Source organism: Columba livia, chromosome 9 (assembly GCF_036013475.1).
Source record: "Columba livia isolate bColLiv1 breed racing homer chromosome 9, bColLiv1.pat.W.v2, whole genome shotgun sequence".
Classification (NCBI taxonomy): Eukaryota; Metazoa; Chordata; class Aves; order Columbiformes; family Columbidae; genus Columba; species Columba livia.
In genome coordinates, this window is record NC_088610.1 from 14688184 (window position 1) to 14707758 (window position 19575).

At 41.1% G+C, this 19575-nt stretch overlaps 1 protein-coding gene across 2 annotated transcripts in view; it reads left to right on the top strand.

The window, feature by feature from the left end:
- The first annotated feature begins 17974 nt into the window (after positions 1-17974).
- Positions 17975-19575, top strand: part of PLOD2 (procollagen-lysine,2-oxoglutarate 5-dioxygenase 2) — a 51711-nt gene continuing 50110 nt past the window's right edge. Inside the window, exon 1 of one of the 2 annotated variants that reach the window (XM_065073953.1) lies at positions 17975-18310. In XM_065073953.1, coding sequence (XP_064930025.1) covers positions 18208-18310 — 103 coding nt within the window. In that variant the 5' untranslated portion in view covers positions 17975-18207. The remainder of the gene's footprint in view (positions 18311-19575) is intronic. The other variant, XM_065073951.1, reaches the window with a different exon arrangement.

The following is a 19575-nucleotide window of genomic DNA, read 5'->3' on the forward strand; positions in this document are numbered from 1 at the left end:
CTTCAGTAGTTTTGCCTGTTATTTGCATGCTGTTGTTTCCAATTTTTTATCAAATGTATATGTTCAAAACAAAGTAATGTAAATGAACAGAACTATCAGAAATCACTATGAAATTGTATTAATCTAGTGATAAATCTACTGTCAAATATGACTTATTTAGTGTAACATAGTTTCATCATTTAGGTTGTTTTGAAACTTAAAGGCTTTGATTTTCACCAGCAAAAGTTTAGAGGAAATATAAATGCCTGTGGTTGCTTCTGTTTAATAATCCCTTAGTTTGTGCACTAGTGTGTTTTTCCTGAAGTCAGGAAAAACTAGTTAGTTACTTTTCAGTTTCTCCAGTCCTCTTTCCTCTTCATTTAGTCCATGGTTTTCACAGGCTATAAGTCAGTCTGTAGATGTGAAGGGGTAGGAATAATAAACAGAACAATTCCACTGAAAAAGCAGGTGCATGAAATGGTAGGTCTATCTCTTAGCATTTATGGCTTTATTTAGATGTGCGAGTGTCGGATAAAGTTTTGGTTTGTTATTCTGGCTTCACACACAAGCATGTGTTTATAGCCGTTCTTGGTATTTAGCTGTGGGGAGACATCCTTGCCAATATTTTCAGTCGTATTCTGGTTCTGCTCAAGATTCCTTTTGTTCAGTATTTTTAATTTATTGATTGCTCCTGTCTATTCAAAAAGCAGAGGAAAAGAGAAGTGCTGTTGCTGCTATGTACCTGGACGCTCTTGGTGTTACAAGAATTGTACAAAATTGTGACAACCATCTATACTGTTCTGAAAGTCTTTAAAATGGTATGTCGTTTAGGGAACTAAATTAATGATATTTTGAAAATATTTTGGCCCTATTGACCAGCTATTAATGAGATACTGGAAAATCAGTCTTTCAAACAGGAGCTTATCACCTTTGTGATGTCTTTCTCCTAATCATATTTAATTGAGAATAACTTATTCCTTAAATTCTTCAAGAACTTCTGTAGACAGGTGTATTCATTTTCTCATTTCTGAGACTTATTGTGCTAAATGCAGAATAAATCATTCTTGGAACTATCTTTCTTAATTTTGAAAGAACCCATAACAGCATCCATATTTAATAAATCACCAGACTCCAGAACTCTCCATTCTTAATCCATCAAACTGTATGCAATACAGTGGTTTGTCCCCCTATCCATAATTCCAGGCTTTGGAAAACACTGGAAGACTTTTAGCATGCTGCCTGTTATTCAATACCATTTCAGTTAGATGGAGCTGTTACATAAGACCTTTACAGAGTGAGATTTGTGATAGATTTCTTTAGTTCTGTGAATGAACTTTCCATTTGCATCATCCCTGTAAGTTTTACATCTCCAGCTGTACAGGAGATGCAGTAACTTGATGAAACCCTAGGGTCAATACGGCACAGAAAGGCATAATTTATATGATGTTTCTGAGTGAAAAAAGAGTAGTTAATTCCAGTTTCAAGAAAGCAAAATTGTAAGTGTTTAAAAGGAAAGTAAAAACAAAACAAAAAATAAACAAAACCACAAACAAAACCCAACAAACAAACAAAAAAAACAAACAAAACTAATTTATTCATTCTTTGTCCTTAGGCAAGATTGAGGTTTTGCTAACTGGGGAGAATGATTTTGCTAATTGGAGAAGAGGAGGAGCTTTGTTTCAAAGTATGTTGTATTACAGTTGGTCTCCTAAAAATGTTTTAACTTGTATTAGCAAAGTTCATAAAAAGTTCTCCTTGGACATCCCTGACATCCCTTGTGTACCTTATCTCGGTTTTATTAAGGAGAATAACTTTGTCCAAAAGCTGACAGCAGGAGCAGGGACTGCACAATAAACGATGAGTCAGGGAAGAAGAAAGCAACTGGTTTTACTGAACTGAATTTAGCTCACTTACTGTAGGTGCAGTGGTAACTTGTTGGAAATGCTAGGGGTAATAGAGAAAATAAAATCTTTGTTTATGGAAATGTATTGTAAAATTGTGTGGCTTGAGTGTTTGACTACTAATGGGCATAGTGTGATGTGAATGCTAATAATCTGTGGCTGGAATAGGTATCAAATTGATAAATGGAAAAGGTAAAAGGATAATGCAGGGAGGAAGCTGTGGAATCGGAGGAACTTGCAGATAAGGGAACCCACTCAAGATCAGGGCAAGGAAATGAATACAGATTGCATGAAGGGGAAACCACCACTATACCACAAGATGAACAAGCCATTTCAAGGAAAAAGCAATCATGGTAAGATTTGATCTTAAAATTAGTGAAACATGAGGTAAAAGGTACAAAAACCCTACAGAAAATAATAAGAAATCGGATGGGGAGGAATAACGAAGAAAAAGCTGCAGCTTTCCCGGGTTGGATGGAGTAGCCCAGATAGTGGAGAAATCTCTTGTGTTGGTCTGGACATCTATATGTGCTGGACATCTATATATGCTTTCATTATATATATATACATATGCATCCTAATGCTTAAGTACTGGATCAGATCGCTCGAGGACTCCAGTAGTTCCCTGTCACACCTCACAGGGAGACTTCCATTCATTGCCGATTTTGTTCTGAACAGACTTGATCTTCTGTTCTACAGACATATTACTTGGTTTTGGCTTATTTGCATTTTTTCCTCTCATAAAACTATGCTATTAAAGGCAGCAGTGAGGAGAAAATACGAAAAGCATTGCAACAAAAAACATAGGGAGGAGATGAGAACAGAGATTGACGATGATTGTGTCGGTTGTTCAACGAGTGGCAATAGGTGGCAGTGTTAGCACAGGAATTACGTTTTCACTGCTTAAAACCTTGCTCTGAGATTCACAGGCAGCTTTGCTAGTTGTCATTCTCATGTTCTCAGTGGAAGAATTTGAGATTACACTATCTCCAAAGTATGTATTCCCTGCATGAGTGTGAAAAGCTAGATGTGTCTTTCCCACCAAAGCTGCAAAATCTTAAGCTTCAAATGCAATTATGTGCCACTAGGAAAATTTAAAAATGTGTGTGAAAGTATGTTAAGCCATGCTTGATTAAAAAAAAAAAAAAAAAATCACATAAATACTGTGTAGTGTCCTTAAATTGCATTAGGCCTGGTAAATGGTAAAATTTTGAATTGGACTATGATTTCTGATGTAATTTACTACATAATGAAAAAAGTTAATATATTGTAGCAGGTACATCAAAGCAAACAGCCTGATTTCATTGCTGGTTTAATGTCTCGGATTTACATCTGAGGTGCATTTAGCCCCCTAGACATGAGATTACTTCAGTTGTGCATGGCTGTGACGTGGATCGAACGATGATGAGGACTGGGTGAGCTGTGGCCAGGCAGGCCTGGGAATCTGCTCCAGGCTTTGGTTGTGCTTTTCTGTTTGTGTGTGGTTTGGGGTTTTTTTGTTTCTTTTTTTTTGTTGCTGTTGTTTGTTTTTTTTTTTTTTTTTTTTTTTTGTTGTTGTTTTTTTTTTTGTTTTTTTTTTTTTTTTTAATTTAGACTTTCTGCTCATGCCTCAGCTAGTTTAACCTTTAGCTGACCTAGTTATTGAACCAGGGTGGCTTGTAGCAGCTGAGGAAGTCAATATTTCTCCTTTGTTGATTGCCATTTACTGAGGAGCAAATATAAACTAGTGCAAGGCTGGGCAACAAGCACAGAGGGGAGCCCATGCTAGTGCTGTGTATGCCAGGACCTCAGCAGCTCCTGGTGTCCCTGGCTCTGCTGCACAATCAGCTTCAGTCTGTGACTACTAACACATGCCATGGGGAGTGGGCTAGGGCAATGCAGGGGCTGCTGGCCTGGCCGCCTTCTGCCCAGGATCCTCCTGTTCCTTGTTGTGTGCGCTACAGAGAGGAAGTGATGTGGAGACATTGGCAATAGGAAAATTCCTGTGCAACCCTGTGTCATGACAGCAAGGAGCACAGACAAAGGCATATTACAATGGTAAGTGGTCAAATGCTGCACCACTGCCATAGGACTGTGTGTGAAGCTGGGAGATGGTGCTGGCACAGTGTTGACAGCACTGTGGTGATGCTGTGAGCTGGCACTGAGCCTCAAAAGTGAGTGATGGGTAGCAAATGCTACGTGGCAACTCCTACACAAACTGGGGAAGCTGAAGTTTATGGTGAAGGCTATAATTAAAGTTATTCATAAGAAGAAAAATATAAACAAAAGGTAACCTGCTAATTTAAATAACCCAGTTGTAGGTTTTGACTCTGAAGACACTAAAGACCTTGGGGCTGCGTTGACTTCATGGCTTACAGCAACATTCTGCTGGTATTATGCATTATGCATATGTCAGTGCAACAGCATTCTACACTTGAGATCCCGGTTGCATGTTCCTGCTCTGAAGGATATTCCCTCTTGTGTAAGAAGTAAAGCTTCTCCTGAGCGTTGGGATTTTTTTGAACAGCACATCTTCCCAAAGTATCTGCACTTGCACAAGCAGAGCTTTGTGCTGGTCCACTTTTTATTTAGTTATACCCCACTGTGCAACTGAGCTGTCGTATACATCACCAATGAGCTCACTCCAACAGTCTTATATGTTGTGTAAGTTGTTCCTTCAGTTCTTTATGATCTTTCCCAATGCTCCCAGCTGATAATTCAGATCAGGCTCTGTCTCCTGGTATTACTGTAGCTCTCTCCTGTCACACAGTATGATGCAGAGCAACATTTGGCCTGGGGAATTTGAGCAAAATGAATCCTAATATCGCAAAGGTTGTGTAGGTTTGCCAGGGGCCTGCACATTAGCAGCTAAATCCTGTTGTCTTTTACTCCTGCAGTCAGTCCTGCTTTTTAACTGGTATAAAGCTGGTTTTTTATCCCACTGAGTATGGCTGTGCAACAGGACCAAGGCACACTGCTTTATTCTGTCAGAAAATTCCTCATTTTTCAGGGAGCAGAATCTGTGGCTCCTGGAAAATGTAGGTCTTTCAGTGAACTGAGGTTGAGTTGCCGGCACTTTGTTTATGTCCATATTCTGCTTGTTGCCAGATTAGGATAGAAAAGAAATACAAGCAAAGTTGTTCAATGCAGACAAGGACTCACTGTGCCCTGTCCTCTTTTTCCACTGAACAAACTTTGGAAAGGCCATGAGAGGTAGTGAGCTAATATTAAAATTAACCACGAACTAAAGCCAGCCATTGAAATGAACAAGAACTTACCTGTGTGCTGCAGCACACATTTTTACATGGAGGAAAAAAACTGAAAAAAAAAAGAGCAAATAGTTAATGTTTCAGTGGTAGAGAAGAGAGAGAGAAAGGTAAAATCTCTGAATATATTAACTAAATTTATGTATGTTGTATGAGCTCCATTTACAGTGTTAAACTTTCTAAGCAATAAGATTAGTTGAAGGAAATATTTGTGCTAAAGTATATATTAAAGAAAGTAATGAAAAGTTATTAAAATGTCAGTGGTTATATATTCTTTAAGGGAGCTATTACAATGCAGTGTTAGAGTAAAACATGAACTAATCAATGCTTCTTAAGCTGCAGATGTGAAATCTTCACAGCAAATTGTTTTTCCTGGGGATTTGGACTTCAGTAATTATGTGGTGAAATTTAACAAAAGCTTTCACTATCAGATAAACTCAAGCCAAATTTGCAAACAGAAATATATATTAGTCAAGTTTTTGTATTTTCAAAAAGACGTCATGAGCAGTAAATATCTGTGAAATATGTTTGACTTCAAAATCCTATTGGGCCAAAGCTTGGCAAAGTCACAGCTAATTACCTGACTGGTCCAAAGGGCTCCTAGAACCACTGATAAATCTCTGCATCTCAGCTCAGATCCAGCCACACCAGTATGTCTATCCAGGTAAAGATTAGGGGATTTTTGCTTCATGTATATTTAAGATCAGAATTTGACTGTTTAAAAATACAAATATTCCTGCTGACAATGGAAAAATCAAGAGAAGGGTGCTAAAAATATCAGGGCTTGAAATCTCAGCATAATCAAGCTGCAGCCCGGAGTGACTGAGTAAGAGAGCGTGATGAGCACTCTCCTTGGAGACGTACTTTGGTGCTGCCTGATGAAAACTGCTGCAGTTCCTGAAACTTCATCCCTTCCTTCAGACCATCACCTTCCTCTCCATTTAAGCTACCTACTTGCAATTCATATTGATTCAAATGCTTTTTCTTTAGCTAGGAGGAAGAATATGGCATATCCATCCAGACCACAACAACTGATGCTGTCTGTCCTTTTTGCTGCTGAAGTAAGTCTGTATTGATAAAGCATTTGTAAATGCCTTTCTGCAAACTCCCATAGCAATCCCACTAATAGCTGGTTGTTGTTAACAGGCTGTCAGCATGGCATCAACAGTTTACTCTCCTGAGGATCAGAATGTTTTAGTCTAACTCATGTTCTTGGCTATAATATGAGGGTACGTAAGAGGAATGCAATGAGTGTGACATTCTGGTCAGAACAATTGATCAAGTGCCTCTTCTCATGCTAAAATATAGGAACTATATTTTTTTTTTCCCAAAAGAAAGAAAGAAAAAAAAGCAGCCAGGTAGAAATATAAAGGTACACCTGTTAATCTAGCAATTTTTGCTTATGATTGTTATGTTTTCATATATGATGGAATTCTCTAAATAATGATACCTGAATTAATGATTGTATTAGATTTAGTTAGACAGCGCCCTGTTTATTGGAGATTTCTGTGCCTGTGGAACTAAGTTTCTTCTAAGTTCCATCTGTTCCTTGCTAATAATGGAGCAGATGACTGGTGCAAAAGGTTACTTTGGTTTAAAAGTTTACATACGCAACTCCTGAATGGATTTTAGTGCAGGATTAAGGATTTATTCCGTAAGTTCAAAATCTATAGAAGGCTGGAAAGCGTTCATGTGAATCACATCTCCTTAAAAGCAGTATTGGCTTTCTCTGTCACCACTGAAAAGGCACAGGGATCCCTATGGCACTGATATAGGGCACAATCTCAGGGCAGCTGGGGAGGACCAAGGTGCTGTGCAGAGTGGCTGCGGGTCCTGTTGGCAGTGACACATGCTGTCCCTCAGCGACTTGTCATGAACAGCCATCTCGGGCACAGCATACGTGGAGAAACAAAGCATATTTGCTGGTACCTTTTTTCTGAATCTTTGCTGACTGCCAAGTATTTTCAGTGGGGTAGACCACGTCACAGAGAGATGCTGCTTCATTGCTGTCATCCATCCATCACCTACATTAGGTGTTTTTAAAATGTTTAATCACCAAAGTATCAAAGCCTTTTTTCTGCCCAGTCATGATCTCTGGTTATGGAGCCCCAAAATGATGGGAATCACAGACTGAGTTTTGTGTGGTGTTAGAATTGGATGGAGAAACTCAGAATCAAGCTTTCTCCATAATGACAGACCGATAAATCATGTCTGTTTTCCTCTGCAATGCAAAGGGAAAAAGCAACGGAATGACCTAATTTAGTCATTGAGATGTATGGTGTGACAGAAGAGTGTTCCAAAAAATGCACATAAAACGTAAATCCATCTTTCCTCTAAGTGCCTGGGCAACAGTTGACTTCTGTGACTCACTTAAGAGAAATTCCATGGGAAAAAGGTTAGGCTCTCTCTGGGATGAAAAGAAAAAGAGAAAATGATATAAACGGTGATTGTAAAGCAATCCCTGACTAATATCCCCTGTCTGCACTATATGAAAAGCAAACACGCCAGTAAAACTTCAAGTGCTGTGGTAAGTTCTCTGTCTTTGAGAGCTGAGGAGTACACACTGCCACAAACAGAGCTGGGCTCTGAAGTCAGCCTTGGAGCGCTGAGCCTTCTCAAAAGAGAGAGGGAGTGTGTCTCGTCTGAGGCTCTTGGCATTCCACTGAAAATCATGGATATTTAACCAGTAGCTTTTTCCTTACTCCAATCAGATGTCGGTCTGATGTGGAGTAATCTACAGCAGAGTCATGGCCAAAGCATCTTCCACAATTGGCTGCAGGGAGAAGCAGCCAGAGTGGAAAAAGCGTGTGGATGGCCTACGTGCAGTGCAGTTCAGATGCACAGCATTTGTTTATGGAAGCTTACATTCAGCTGCACCACCAGCTGTCTCAATTATAGACCTAGACCATAAAGGGAATAAAATGCTTGAATTAGGTTTGAGAACTAGAGAATTATTCATAATAATTCAACAGAAAAAATGTATAGTGATATACACCAAGCTGGGCTGCTCATACACAGCAGAAGGAAGGTGTAAGAGCAGGATTCAATCACCTACTCTTACTAGAACAACAAAAATCTTCGTCCTCTCTGACACACAAGGTACCAAGAAGCGAAAGAGGCTGCAACTGAGATTTTGCAGAAGCCTGGCTTTAGCGGTGTATGAATTTTATTGAATTTCTGTGATTTAGAGGGAAATTTTTTCTGCCTTTATCTTGTCTTCCATTTTCATCTGGGAACTGCATCTTAGTGCTCTCTCTGGCTTTAGTAGCTACTTCAAGCATGGTTCAACCTAAAGATTATATTTTGTTTTGGGAGCAAGTGATTTCTGTTCGTTAGATTGGAAAGCTGGGGAAGTTATCACTATTATCTCTAGGGGGAGAACCTTAAAGCTGAATAGCCTGTGGCAATACTAATACCTCACAACAGCTTTATATAGTGATCTGAGGAGTCCTGATGGCTCAGTAAATATTTAATAATAGTCTCAACATCATCATTCAGATTGCTAGGTTCCCTGCTAACCCAGGAGGTGCTCTGTAGGCTTTTGCACACTGTCACTACAATGCTGTGCACGATGTGTCCGATGCTCCTCTGGAGTCAAACAATACCAAATTTGCCACACTGATAGCAGTAATAAAATTAGTAGTAATCTAATGGGATTACTTAATGTTCCTGTCTGTTAGGCCACATGACTGGAGATGCTGTGCTCATGGCTGAATGCATTTACCAAGGGGCTGGAGAGGTGTGTGGATGTTTCTGAGTGCTGCTTTAGGTTGGAGCAGACTGGTGGACTTAGAGACAGTTGAGTCATCTCCATGCAGAGCTAGCAGAACAAAAGATTGTACAGAAAAAAAGGGGACTGAGCTAAAGATAGTCACGTGTCCCTGTCATGAAACACAGGGAATGACATATGTATGGACCTGCAGAGCTTTTATTCCAAAATTAGATTAATATAGTACTAATAGAACTCTGGCTACATTGCATGAGCATATTTTGGTAGAAAAAGTGAAGAAGCAGCATCTTGAAAACAAGGATACATGAAAGGGAAGTGATATGAAAAGGATATGTTTTTCTTAGAATTTGTATCAAATCTATCTGGTTAGTAGCTTAACAAAAATGTTTACATAGCCTTTCCAAGCAGATTAACAAGGGTAGTATTACTGATTTTTTTTTTCTTTCCTGAATCAGGTGCACAAATCCCACTCTGGGAACCCAAATGCAAGAATAAATAATATCGATATTACCCACTACATGTGGGGAGCATTACAGCTGAGCCACAGTGAGTTCCACAGGCCTTATTTCAGCATAATTCTAGCAGGCAGAATGTAAGCACAATGAGACAGCCACATAAATAAGACTTTCTTGTACATAAGGGTTTTGTAGAGGTGATAATTTGGTAGGTAGCTGCCTGCCAGAGTCAGATACAGAGGCTACAAGGTTCTCCTTGTTTCTTTCTGGCTACAAAGAATGTTGTTAATGTGTGAATATCTCAAAGGCAAGAATATCCTTACATTGGTACAGGGATACAAGTTCCCTTTCTTTGTATCTGCCCCTTTGCTATGACAACAGGATGGCTTTTACCTGGCCATTTACTGTGAGGATCCTATGGATGTGTGCTCTGTGCCGACCAAGTTTTCCTCCTCCTTTAGGTACCCTGGAATAGAAGCTGTCTGCACAGTTTATCTGAGGACATTATTAGGTTGAGTACTGTGATTTCTACTCTTCTAAATCCTACAAAAAAAATCCTACAGCCTTATATACCACACATATCCTTTTGACAGAGTGAAGAAAGACTGAGGAAGAGGGAAGAGCAGAAGACAGTGACCCAGGCGCAACAGCATGTGATGCTCAGGCTATGTGGAATTTTGGCCAGTTTCTTAATTCTGTTTAGGGTTTTACCAACAGCCACTCATGGAGCTTGAACACTTCTGGGCTACCTGTGACTCCTGCTATTTGTTCATCGCAACGTTCCTCCCCATTCTGGATGCGGTTGCTGCCTTCCTACAATACATAAAGTAAGTTTGTTTAGTTTTCTTTAAATACAAAGAAATTTTATTCCATCACGTTCCCTAACATAGACTCAATCTGTATGTTGCCTTGAACAGTACAGGCTTTGAATTATCTGGAAGTGAGGCAGCAGATCCCCTCTGAAACTACTCTCCTAAAACCCAGACTACAGGAGCAAGATGTACTGCCAATGTCAGGTTTTGCCAACACTGACAAGTCATCATAATTATCTTCATCTTCATGAGCATCCAAACTAAAGAAGCACAGACTACAGTTTCTGAGAAATTATTTCAAAGATGCAAAGTAGTGATCCATCTGCCTTCTGTTGAGTGATGTGCTAAAAAATAATTAAATTTCAAGATCTTTTGAAAAGGGTCCTCTTGAGGATCTACTGGAAATTCCCAATTTATTCCCATAATTCCCTGAACAGCAGATGGGTGGGTTGTCTTGAATGCAGAGTGCATCACATTTGTCAAAACTATGCTGCTATTCAAAGTTTGCCTCCTCTGCGCCCCTTCCTGTGTTAAGCTGAGAAGATTTGAGCTCCCAGCCTTAAAAAAGGCATGTGTGCTTTAGCTCACTGGCCTAAGTATAACCAAGAAGCAGCACAGGGACTGAATGCATTTCACTTTCACAGTACACAGCCTAAAACTTAAGACTTTTTCATTGCTTCAGTAACTCCTGGCCATTTTAGTGTTAAAGGTCTGAATTTGTTCCAGTCTCATGCTTACCCTACCAGTCACTGAGATAAGTGATTAAGTACACTGGTGTGGCTTAACAGTCGTGACCCCTGCTCTGCAGTAAAAGTTTTCTAGTTGTGATCTGAATGTAATTTCCCTTCATATCCCTTTTAACCAAATAAAACTATGGGCACATGCAAACCAAGATGGAGAACAGGATGAGGAAAAAACCCTCAAAGGCAGTGTTTAGCTCCTATATGTTTCTGAGCTTGAAAGCACATTCTTCTGCTGATTCGGTCCTGAGATTTTCTTTCTTGCTTGCTCGTGTTCAGGGACACTGCTCACAAACTCTGCTTTGCTGGTTACTCTATTTAACTGTTCATTTAAAGATAGTCTTTTTACTTTCCACGCCTTGTTTTTATTGGCTGCCACCTCTTTTTCTCTGTAAAAGGTTTTCTTGTCAAGAGGCAAAATAGTTAGGTATTGCAAAGCCATAAGATATTTTGACCAACTAGAAAGGCACTAAATTAAGTCAGACCTGTGGCTCTGGGCTTTTCCTCACCTTTCCTGTTCTTTCACACAATGCCTGCTGCAAAGAGGAAGTTGGGAGGCTCGTGCAAGGGGACTTTAGCAGCAGCCAAAACATGGCCAGCCCATCGCCTTTCTTTCTCTCTTGAATCCAGCATTCCAGAAATGCTGCCAGGAGTTGTTCTGGGGCCATCTGGGATTCTTCATTTAGGTCATACAGGAAGTAGGAAATAAGACTAATTTAATGGAAATTTTGTTATAAATCAAACTAAATTACTAAAGAGACCTACCTGTCAAAATTAGGTTTTGTCAGACAGCAGTTTCTATTTGTCTTAAACAAGTCAGCTGGAGAGAATGAGATCATTGTGGACAGGCAGAACAGTCATAAAACTCCCAGAGCAGGGGCAGGAAAAGAAACTTTGACCAAAACCATTCCAGTAAAAGAGAGTATGAAATCTGCTGTCTTCCCGTAGGGGGAATACTTGTGGGACATGCTTCTGCGCTCCAGCGGTTTTCCCAAATTGCCACTCTAGAAGTCTCCACTAGGCTTCTGAAATCACAAAAAAAGTAGGCTTTAGGGTAACTATTGTAAAACACATACTGACCTCCCCTGCTCTATCAGTCATACACATGATACACTTCAGTCTGTTTAATTGCACAGGCTTAGTTCAGAGGAACATTTTTTACAATAGTTTGTTGATATAGACACAAACTCACATAGACTCCCAGTTTCAGACAATTTCATACACACATTTTCCCACTAGGACCTATTAATTCCACAGTAAATGTTTAAAATTATTTTTCTTCCAGCCAGTTTTCTTGAATGTCAGTTCCTTTTCCATTATATTCTTTTCTGCATCCCTAAGCTATAACAAAAGCAAGACTTTAAATTAGTCATTATGATTAACTGTCTGTTTCAACGCGTTTCATTTGAGGCTCTGGGAAGCATTTTATGGTTTATTGGGTGATGGGACTGAAATCTTTACAAGATCAACCCTGATCAGCAGGCTTTACAAGATACACTCTGCAGGATTTAATTCTCAGTTTCTTGTGCCTATATAAATCACATAAAAATGAATGCAATGAAAGCAAAAAATGAGGATCAGACCTTTTTGTCCACCAGAAGCAGTGACTGAGGTCTAAAGCCTGGTTTAAGGCCAGGTCATCAAGATTTATTCTTATGATGCTCACTGACTTCAGTAGTGCAGGATAGGACCTCGAGGCTGGACCAATCACGTCATAAACGCCAAAGGACAAAAACTGAGCGTGGTTTTTCATGGGCACTCACGTCTTGCTGCTCCGTGTCAGTAAAGGAATGTAAGTCTCCTTGTAATTTCAAAGCCACTCATTCAATCTTTTGAGTAATTATGGGATGACAGCTGATTATACCCTGGAAATGCTTGCTAACGCTATTAATCTTTTGCTCGTATGGGCTGTTTATAGCTGTGGTAATAAATGAGTGAATGAAACCAAGTAATTTCTGATTGGGTGGCTTGGGAAAGAAACTATGGTTGTAGCCTGAAGGATTCACTTGGCACTCGACAGTGACAGGAGCTGAGCACCCGCTGAAATCGGTGGGGTCTCAGCACCCCTGGGGAGGGCTCAGCATGTCTTGGCAACGGGCTGGATCACACCCATAATAACAAGACTGGGGCAGCAACTCAAATAAATGTTCCTATTGAAGTTGAGAATAAATTAAAGGGAGGGAACCAAAGAGAAACTATTTTCAGATGGTGAGAGTAGAATTTCAGTAACATTTAGCCTGATTCCTTGGAAATATATTGCCTATGGAAGATTTCTTATTAGGGTTGAAGTACTGAAAATGCCCTTATTAAAGGCTTGCGCACACATATTAAATTAGGCAACGTGATGCACATTTTAATGCCATATTATTGCCAGAGGGGCCTTTACATTCACATTGATATATTTTTGTGAAAACATATATTTTTTAGTTGTAGATTAATTCTAGTGTTTCATTGGCTTGTGGTCAAATTAAAACAGCCACAAGCATATATATTAAATATATCCAAAGAACATTTTTTTCCTATGACTTAAAAGGGATTTTTAAACTTTCTATTACTTTGGAATGTTAATTTCTATTACTATTCTTCTATAACAACAAATGTTTATTTTCAGCTACCCCTGACTCATGTAAAATACTGATATATGTGGAATTTCTAATTAAAAACTAGTATTTTCTTTTTAGAAATTCCACCAGGTAAATAACTTAACTGGAAAAATAGGTATGACTTACTAACTCAAAGGTGTTTTACTAATCTAATTGCAAAGAGGAACTCAGCTAACTATTTTGATATAATAAAGTAGATCGATGAAATAACAAAAAAGCCAAAACCTTCTGTTTAATTCTATGGTTTGTATGCACTTGTGCATTGAAATCACAGTGCTATGGAATTACCTCTGTAAAACAAAGACAGAACAAACTTTATGAAACTAGAAAGACACTTGAGAGAGAAACAAATTTCATTTCTTACTAAATGACCAATGACTGATGCTATTGAAAATATGTGGGGAATGACTGACTTCTGCCCAGACAAAATAGACTTTTGGCTGTTATATGTCAAATTTATTATCTGTTAGAAAACTCTTTATGATCTTGAGGTAAGGGACTTAGGATCCTTGGAAGGTTTGAGTTTGTTTTGTTTTTTAATTCTTGGAATGTTAATGCTGCTGAATTGTTGACAGTTCCTTCTGTCCCACAGCTTTCCACAGACCAATCTTGTTATTTCTCTTTTCTTTTGTTTTTATTACTGTATAATGAACAACTTCAGTGTTGTAAGATTAGTGAATGAAGTTCATGTCCATTTGAGCATCTCCGGAAAAGGTATTCTTGTGGGGCTCCAGAATAAGAATCTTTGAGGCCCAGATGCAAAGTGAGATGAGTTCAAGGACAGGCAAAGCACAGCAGGAGTACAGACTGTCTGTCTGTCTGTTTGTTTGTTTGTTTGTTTTTAAGACAGTGAAATGAAGAGTAGTTAGAGGATGTGAAAAAAGTCTTTTATAAGAAACTTCTGTAGTTTAGGCAGCAGCTTCCTACAACAGGATCTACCTCCCTCTGGCTGCAGCGATGGGCTGGTGATGCAATGAACTGTGTGTTTCCATTCCACGTGGCACCAGCTATATGCATTTTGAAATATAAAATTGTTGGTGGTTTGGGGAAGATGGAAGTTGCCAACCCCACGATGATTTCTTACAATTAGGAAAGAGATGGGGAAAAGTTGGTAGGGATAGGCAGACGCAGACAGGCAGTCAGAGAGACTGTAAAATAACAGTCTAGAGATCTGAGGAAAAGACACTAAGAAATTGAAATTACTAACAATCATGTCCTGTAGAATTTTGCCCAAATTTCTGCCAGCTGAATTCTAGGTATTACTGCTGATCTGTTGAAAACACACTGGGTCTGAAAAAGAAAAAAATTAGTTTAGCAGCTGATTGTGAGGTTAGAAAATCACTTTTTACAATGACTTTCTGAAGTGAGGATTGCTTGCAGTTGCTCCCTTTCTGGTTTTGCTCACTATTGCTGGAGTTTTAGGACAAGAAAACTCCTTGCACTCCCGTGTTCAGAGCCCCACAGCTACCAGTAATGGACTATCTTCCCTCCTGCATGCCTAATTAACTGAACTGTTTCATTTCTCATGAAGAAATTTCCTTGTTGCACAGGAAAAGGAAAAACGTTTGATAAAGTCAAAAGTCAAAGGGGCAAATAGTGACAATAGCAAGAATATGAGACTGTTTCTTGGGACATTTGTAGGAGTTGTTTCTGGAGTTAACCTCTGTAGCAGAATGGGCATACTTGCACATTACATTACACACTATGTTATTCTTTAAAATTACTTTGAATTGAGGGGGAAATTCCTACCTAGCAGTTCAGAGATTAAAGTGTTGAGTACACTATAACAGTAATAGAGTACTGAAAGAGTTTGCAACAGCATCAGATGAGCTGAAGACCCTGCTAACCACTAGCTGCCAGTTCAGGCCTTGAAGTTGGTATTTCGGGATAAAAGCAGCATTTTGAACCCAACTGTCTGCGGAGGCAGGGTGAGACAGAGCCCTTGGGCACTGCACAGCTGGCGGAACTCAGTTCTGAAGTTGCACAAGTATTTTCCCTTCCATCAGCCAACGTCCGAGTGAAACCTCTGGGGATAGGAGATGTCTTGGCCACATCTGTCACTTTGAAAGCAGTGTTTTGCGTAGCTTTCAGCTCTGTTTTCTCTCCGGGGGCAAAGCTTGCGTTTTCTAAGAACAGTCAAAAATGAAATTAGCCTTCAAGAGACCAAGGAAAATGACAAGAAAATGTAAGTCTGGGCTTGCACTTGCAGGTATGAGCTGTGTTTATACCACAGTTCTCTCAACCCATTTTCCTCATACATTAGAAATTAGTCTTTCCCAGCTATTCCTGTTCTTTCATGATTGTGTATTTACAGCCTTCTTTCACTAATACTTTCAGTTCTTCCCTGCTACTGTTTACATGTACTTTTTCATAACAAAATGTCTCTTAGGATTTCTCTCGTATGCTCCCTCCTCTTTATGCCTGTTGGTTTCCACCCAGCAGTGCTGTTTCAGGTCCTGTCTATTAGTTTCTGGTGAAACTAGCTGATTTTGTCAGAGGCGTGGTGCTGGGCTGTGATTTCTCAAAGCACTGTGCATGTACGTGACATTCAGCTGCTGATTTTACTCTCAATTCTTAGGGCTGAAGCTTCATTTGCTTCCTGTCCTGTCCATGGGAGCCATGACGTCATCTCCATGGTATTCTGAAATGGTGCCCAATGCTCTTTTCTTTTTGCCTTCGGATTTTATTGAAGAAATCTGTCATTTCTTTCATGTTTGACAGTATTGTGTTCTACATGTCTCTTGTGATTGAATTGGTTCTCAATAAGTTATTTTTTCAGCTTTGTGATTACACTTTCTTTTTATCTCCAAGTACAAGTGTTATTGTTTAGCTGTTCTGGATCTGAGGTGAGGTTCAATCTATTGAGGACCTCTTTTGAAGTGCATTTTTACCTGTTTTCTACCTTAAAGCTATGGCTGTGATATAGTAACTATTTTTTCCATCTTCATTTCTATAGGCTAAATTTCTTGAACTTCAAATGAAGATAGAAGTACTTGCCATATCATCTCAGTCACAGCATTGCTTGCTTTCAGCTGATGCAGTCAATGTAACTACGTAAGCTGATGAGCAGCATTAGTGCTGGTTCTTAGAAGTGAGTAGCATCTGTTGAGGGATGTGTGCATAGATATGGTCATACTGTCTGCCTTCAAAACCTATTTGTTCTCTGGTTAATCTTTGCGTGACTGACAGAGGTGGCAGGAGAATGTAGGTCATGAATAATTGCCCAAGAACTGGAGGATCTTTTCTGTTTCTCTGGTAATTAGCAGCTGCAGCTTCATCATTTTGTGATTACGCTTTCAGTATTTCCCAACTGCTGCTTTCTTGGACCTTCTCTGTCATAGGAGCTCCTTCTGACCAAGGACCCAGTCTTTTTCTTTGTTTTGCTCGGCCTCCCTTCCTGCTATGTGTGCTGCCTGGTCCAGAAAGAATGAACTCTCTCAATTAACCATAAAAGTATCTGAGCACATAACACAGGCTCTGATTTCTGCTCTGGGTTCCAAATAAAAGCATGCAGTTCTTATGGTTGCAGTAGCCAAGGTCAAGTTTTCCTTTCTTTCTCCATTGTTTCTTTCCTCTGTGGCTCCAAAAAAGCACATCTGTTAGGCCCATAGAGACATTTAGGATAAAAAATGAAGTGTCTATTTGACGATTATATAGGTGGATCTCAAACACATTAATCCTGCTTTCAGCACTAATTTTTGCTCTGGATTATGCCCTTGGTCCTCAAATAATATTTCCAAGGTGTAAATCCACACTCATTCCAATAGGCTGCCATCTGCTTTTATCATTTTGCATGACTTTTAAACATTTAAGATATTGTTTAGAGTATTTTTTGAATATACATTGCATCGCAATTAGAAAAAGAGTGGAGATGAGCCAGTGCACCACCTCCATCATCACCATGCTTGCCTTTGGTGATTCAGTGTTTTGTTGGGTGTTTCTTTAATGATAAAGTGTAACAGGTTTTTATGTTAAGATTAGGCAAACGCGCTCTTTCTTTATGGAAATCTGAATGTTAGGATGACAGAGTGTTTGACCAGTGTGTCGTTCACAACTGGAACAGATGCACAGGGCAGTTCCCCTGTCAGCAGTGCTACACCCATAAGCAAAAGCCTCACATTGTCTTTGTTGGCCCATGGAGTAGCGGCTTCGGTTGCCCACAATCTCCCGAAAAACAGTAAATTTTCAGGAACACGTTTATCAGGACACAATGGTGGCCTGAGAAACCACTGACAAAACGTTTGGTGGGGAGGTGAGAATAATTCCCCATTCGACCAGCAGATCCAGGAGCGTGTCGCTAACGCCAGCTCGGCCCCGCGCTCCGGCAGGTACGGCGAGCGGAAGCACCGAGCAGCGCGGAGTCAGGCGCGCCCCGCGGCTCCGTTCTCCCGCACCCCTCCGGGCCAGGCGGCGGAGCGGGGGCGGGGCGTGGCCGCTCGCCCCTCCCCCGGCGGCGGCAGCCGCGTGCACCCGGGCGCGGCGGCCACAAGCGGCTCCTGTTGCGCCGCCGGGCGCCCTCGCTGCCCGGGTCCTCCCACCGCCGTATAAAGCCCGGGGCGGGCGGCAGCGCCCTTCGGTCCTGCCCGCTGCGGAGGAGGAGCGGCACCCTGGGCGCGGCGGCTGCTCCCCAGGCACCAGGTTTTTTTTCCCCTTCGTTTTCCACTCCCGCCCCCTTTCCCCCCCGCTCTCGGGGGCTGGCGGCGCGGGGAGCTGCGGCAGGCCGGCGGGTGTGGAGGGGGAAGATGGCGTGGAGCGGAGCCCGGTCGCCGCGCCTCCTCCTGCTGCTGGCCCTGGCGCTGCCGGCGGCGGCGGAGCAGCATCCCGGGCCTGGCTCCGGCCCCGCAGGTGAGGGGCGGCTCGGCGCTGGGGGTGGGATGGCGGAGCCCGGTTCCCCGCGGTCCCGCCGCCCGTGGGAGGTGCGTTTGGGGGCGGTGAGGGTGGCGGCACCGGGGATGCGCTGCCGGGCGGTACCGGCGTCTTTGCGTCTCCCGGCTCAGTAATATATGCCAGGGAGGGAAAACACTCCCGTCTCGGGTGCGGAGGCTGGGAACAGCCGCTTTCCCGATTTATTCATTTTTCCCCATCCCCCTCGTCCGCCCCGCACTTCAAAACGCCGCTCTCGGCGCCGGAGCGGATTCGGTAGTGCGGGAAGGGGCTGCGGCGCCGGCCGGGGCTCCCCAGGTTGCTTTCGAGAGGAGCCGCTTGGCTGAAAGTGCTTTAACCCGCCGAGGTGGGTCGTAGATGCATAATCGTCCCTCAGGAAAATAAATAATTAAATAATTAAATAAAAGAGTATGCTTAATGGGAAGTCACTCTCCCTGACTTTCTTCTCCTTCCCCCCTCCCCCTTATTATTTTCTTGCCTTTCCCTGAGACAAGGTGTTGATGAACACGTTTTTCCAAGGCTGGGAAAAGCATAGCGTCATTCGCTGCTTCTCTGAACTGTAGCAACCGCTGATGAACTTTCCTACCTCATGCAGAAGTCAGCTGAAGACTTCATTGCCCCTTCCCGTCCTGCAGAGCCTTGCTTGCTTTTTGCTTGTTGCATTTTGACATCACTTTACTTTCAATGAGCCAGAAGATAGAAAGAAATTTTATCTTCAGCATGTAAAATAAAAGAATGTATACAGGAAATTCCCCCAGAGAGAGGTATCTAAGCACATGTATGTCCAACTATATGCCAAAACATATTTCTTGCTCTAATGCTGTTTTAGAATCTACTTCTGATTTCTATTCTAGGCATCAAAGGTATTTCATCCCACTAGATTATTACCACATGAAATCCAAAATAGTTTCATTTCTTGGCTTGTTTATTCAAGAGTGTAATCAAGTTATTTTTAATATCTAGCTTAATTTTCTTCTGGTGTGCAGAGGGAAGCTCCTTTTTTTGAGAAACAAGTTTTCTCAGCAAGTTGTAATTTTGATAGGAAACCCGCTGACTCGGTTGATAACTAGTGTAAAAAAATAATAAAAAAAAGATGTTGATGAATACCAGACTCTACTCAATGAGCTTCTTGTTTCCAGTTTTCTTAATGCTTTGCTGCTTTCAGTTGCTGAGAGGATTTCTCTGAAGGTTGTGATGTGCAGTGTAGTTTGCAGTCTGCAGGGATG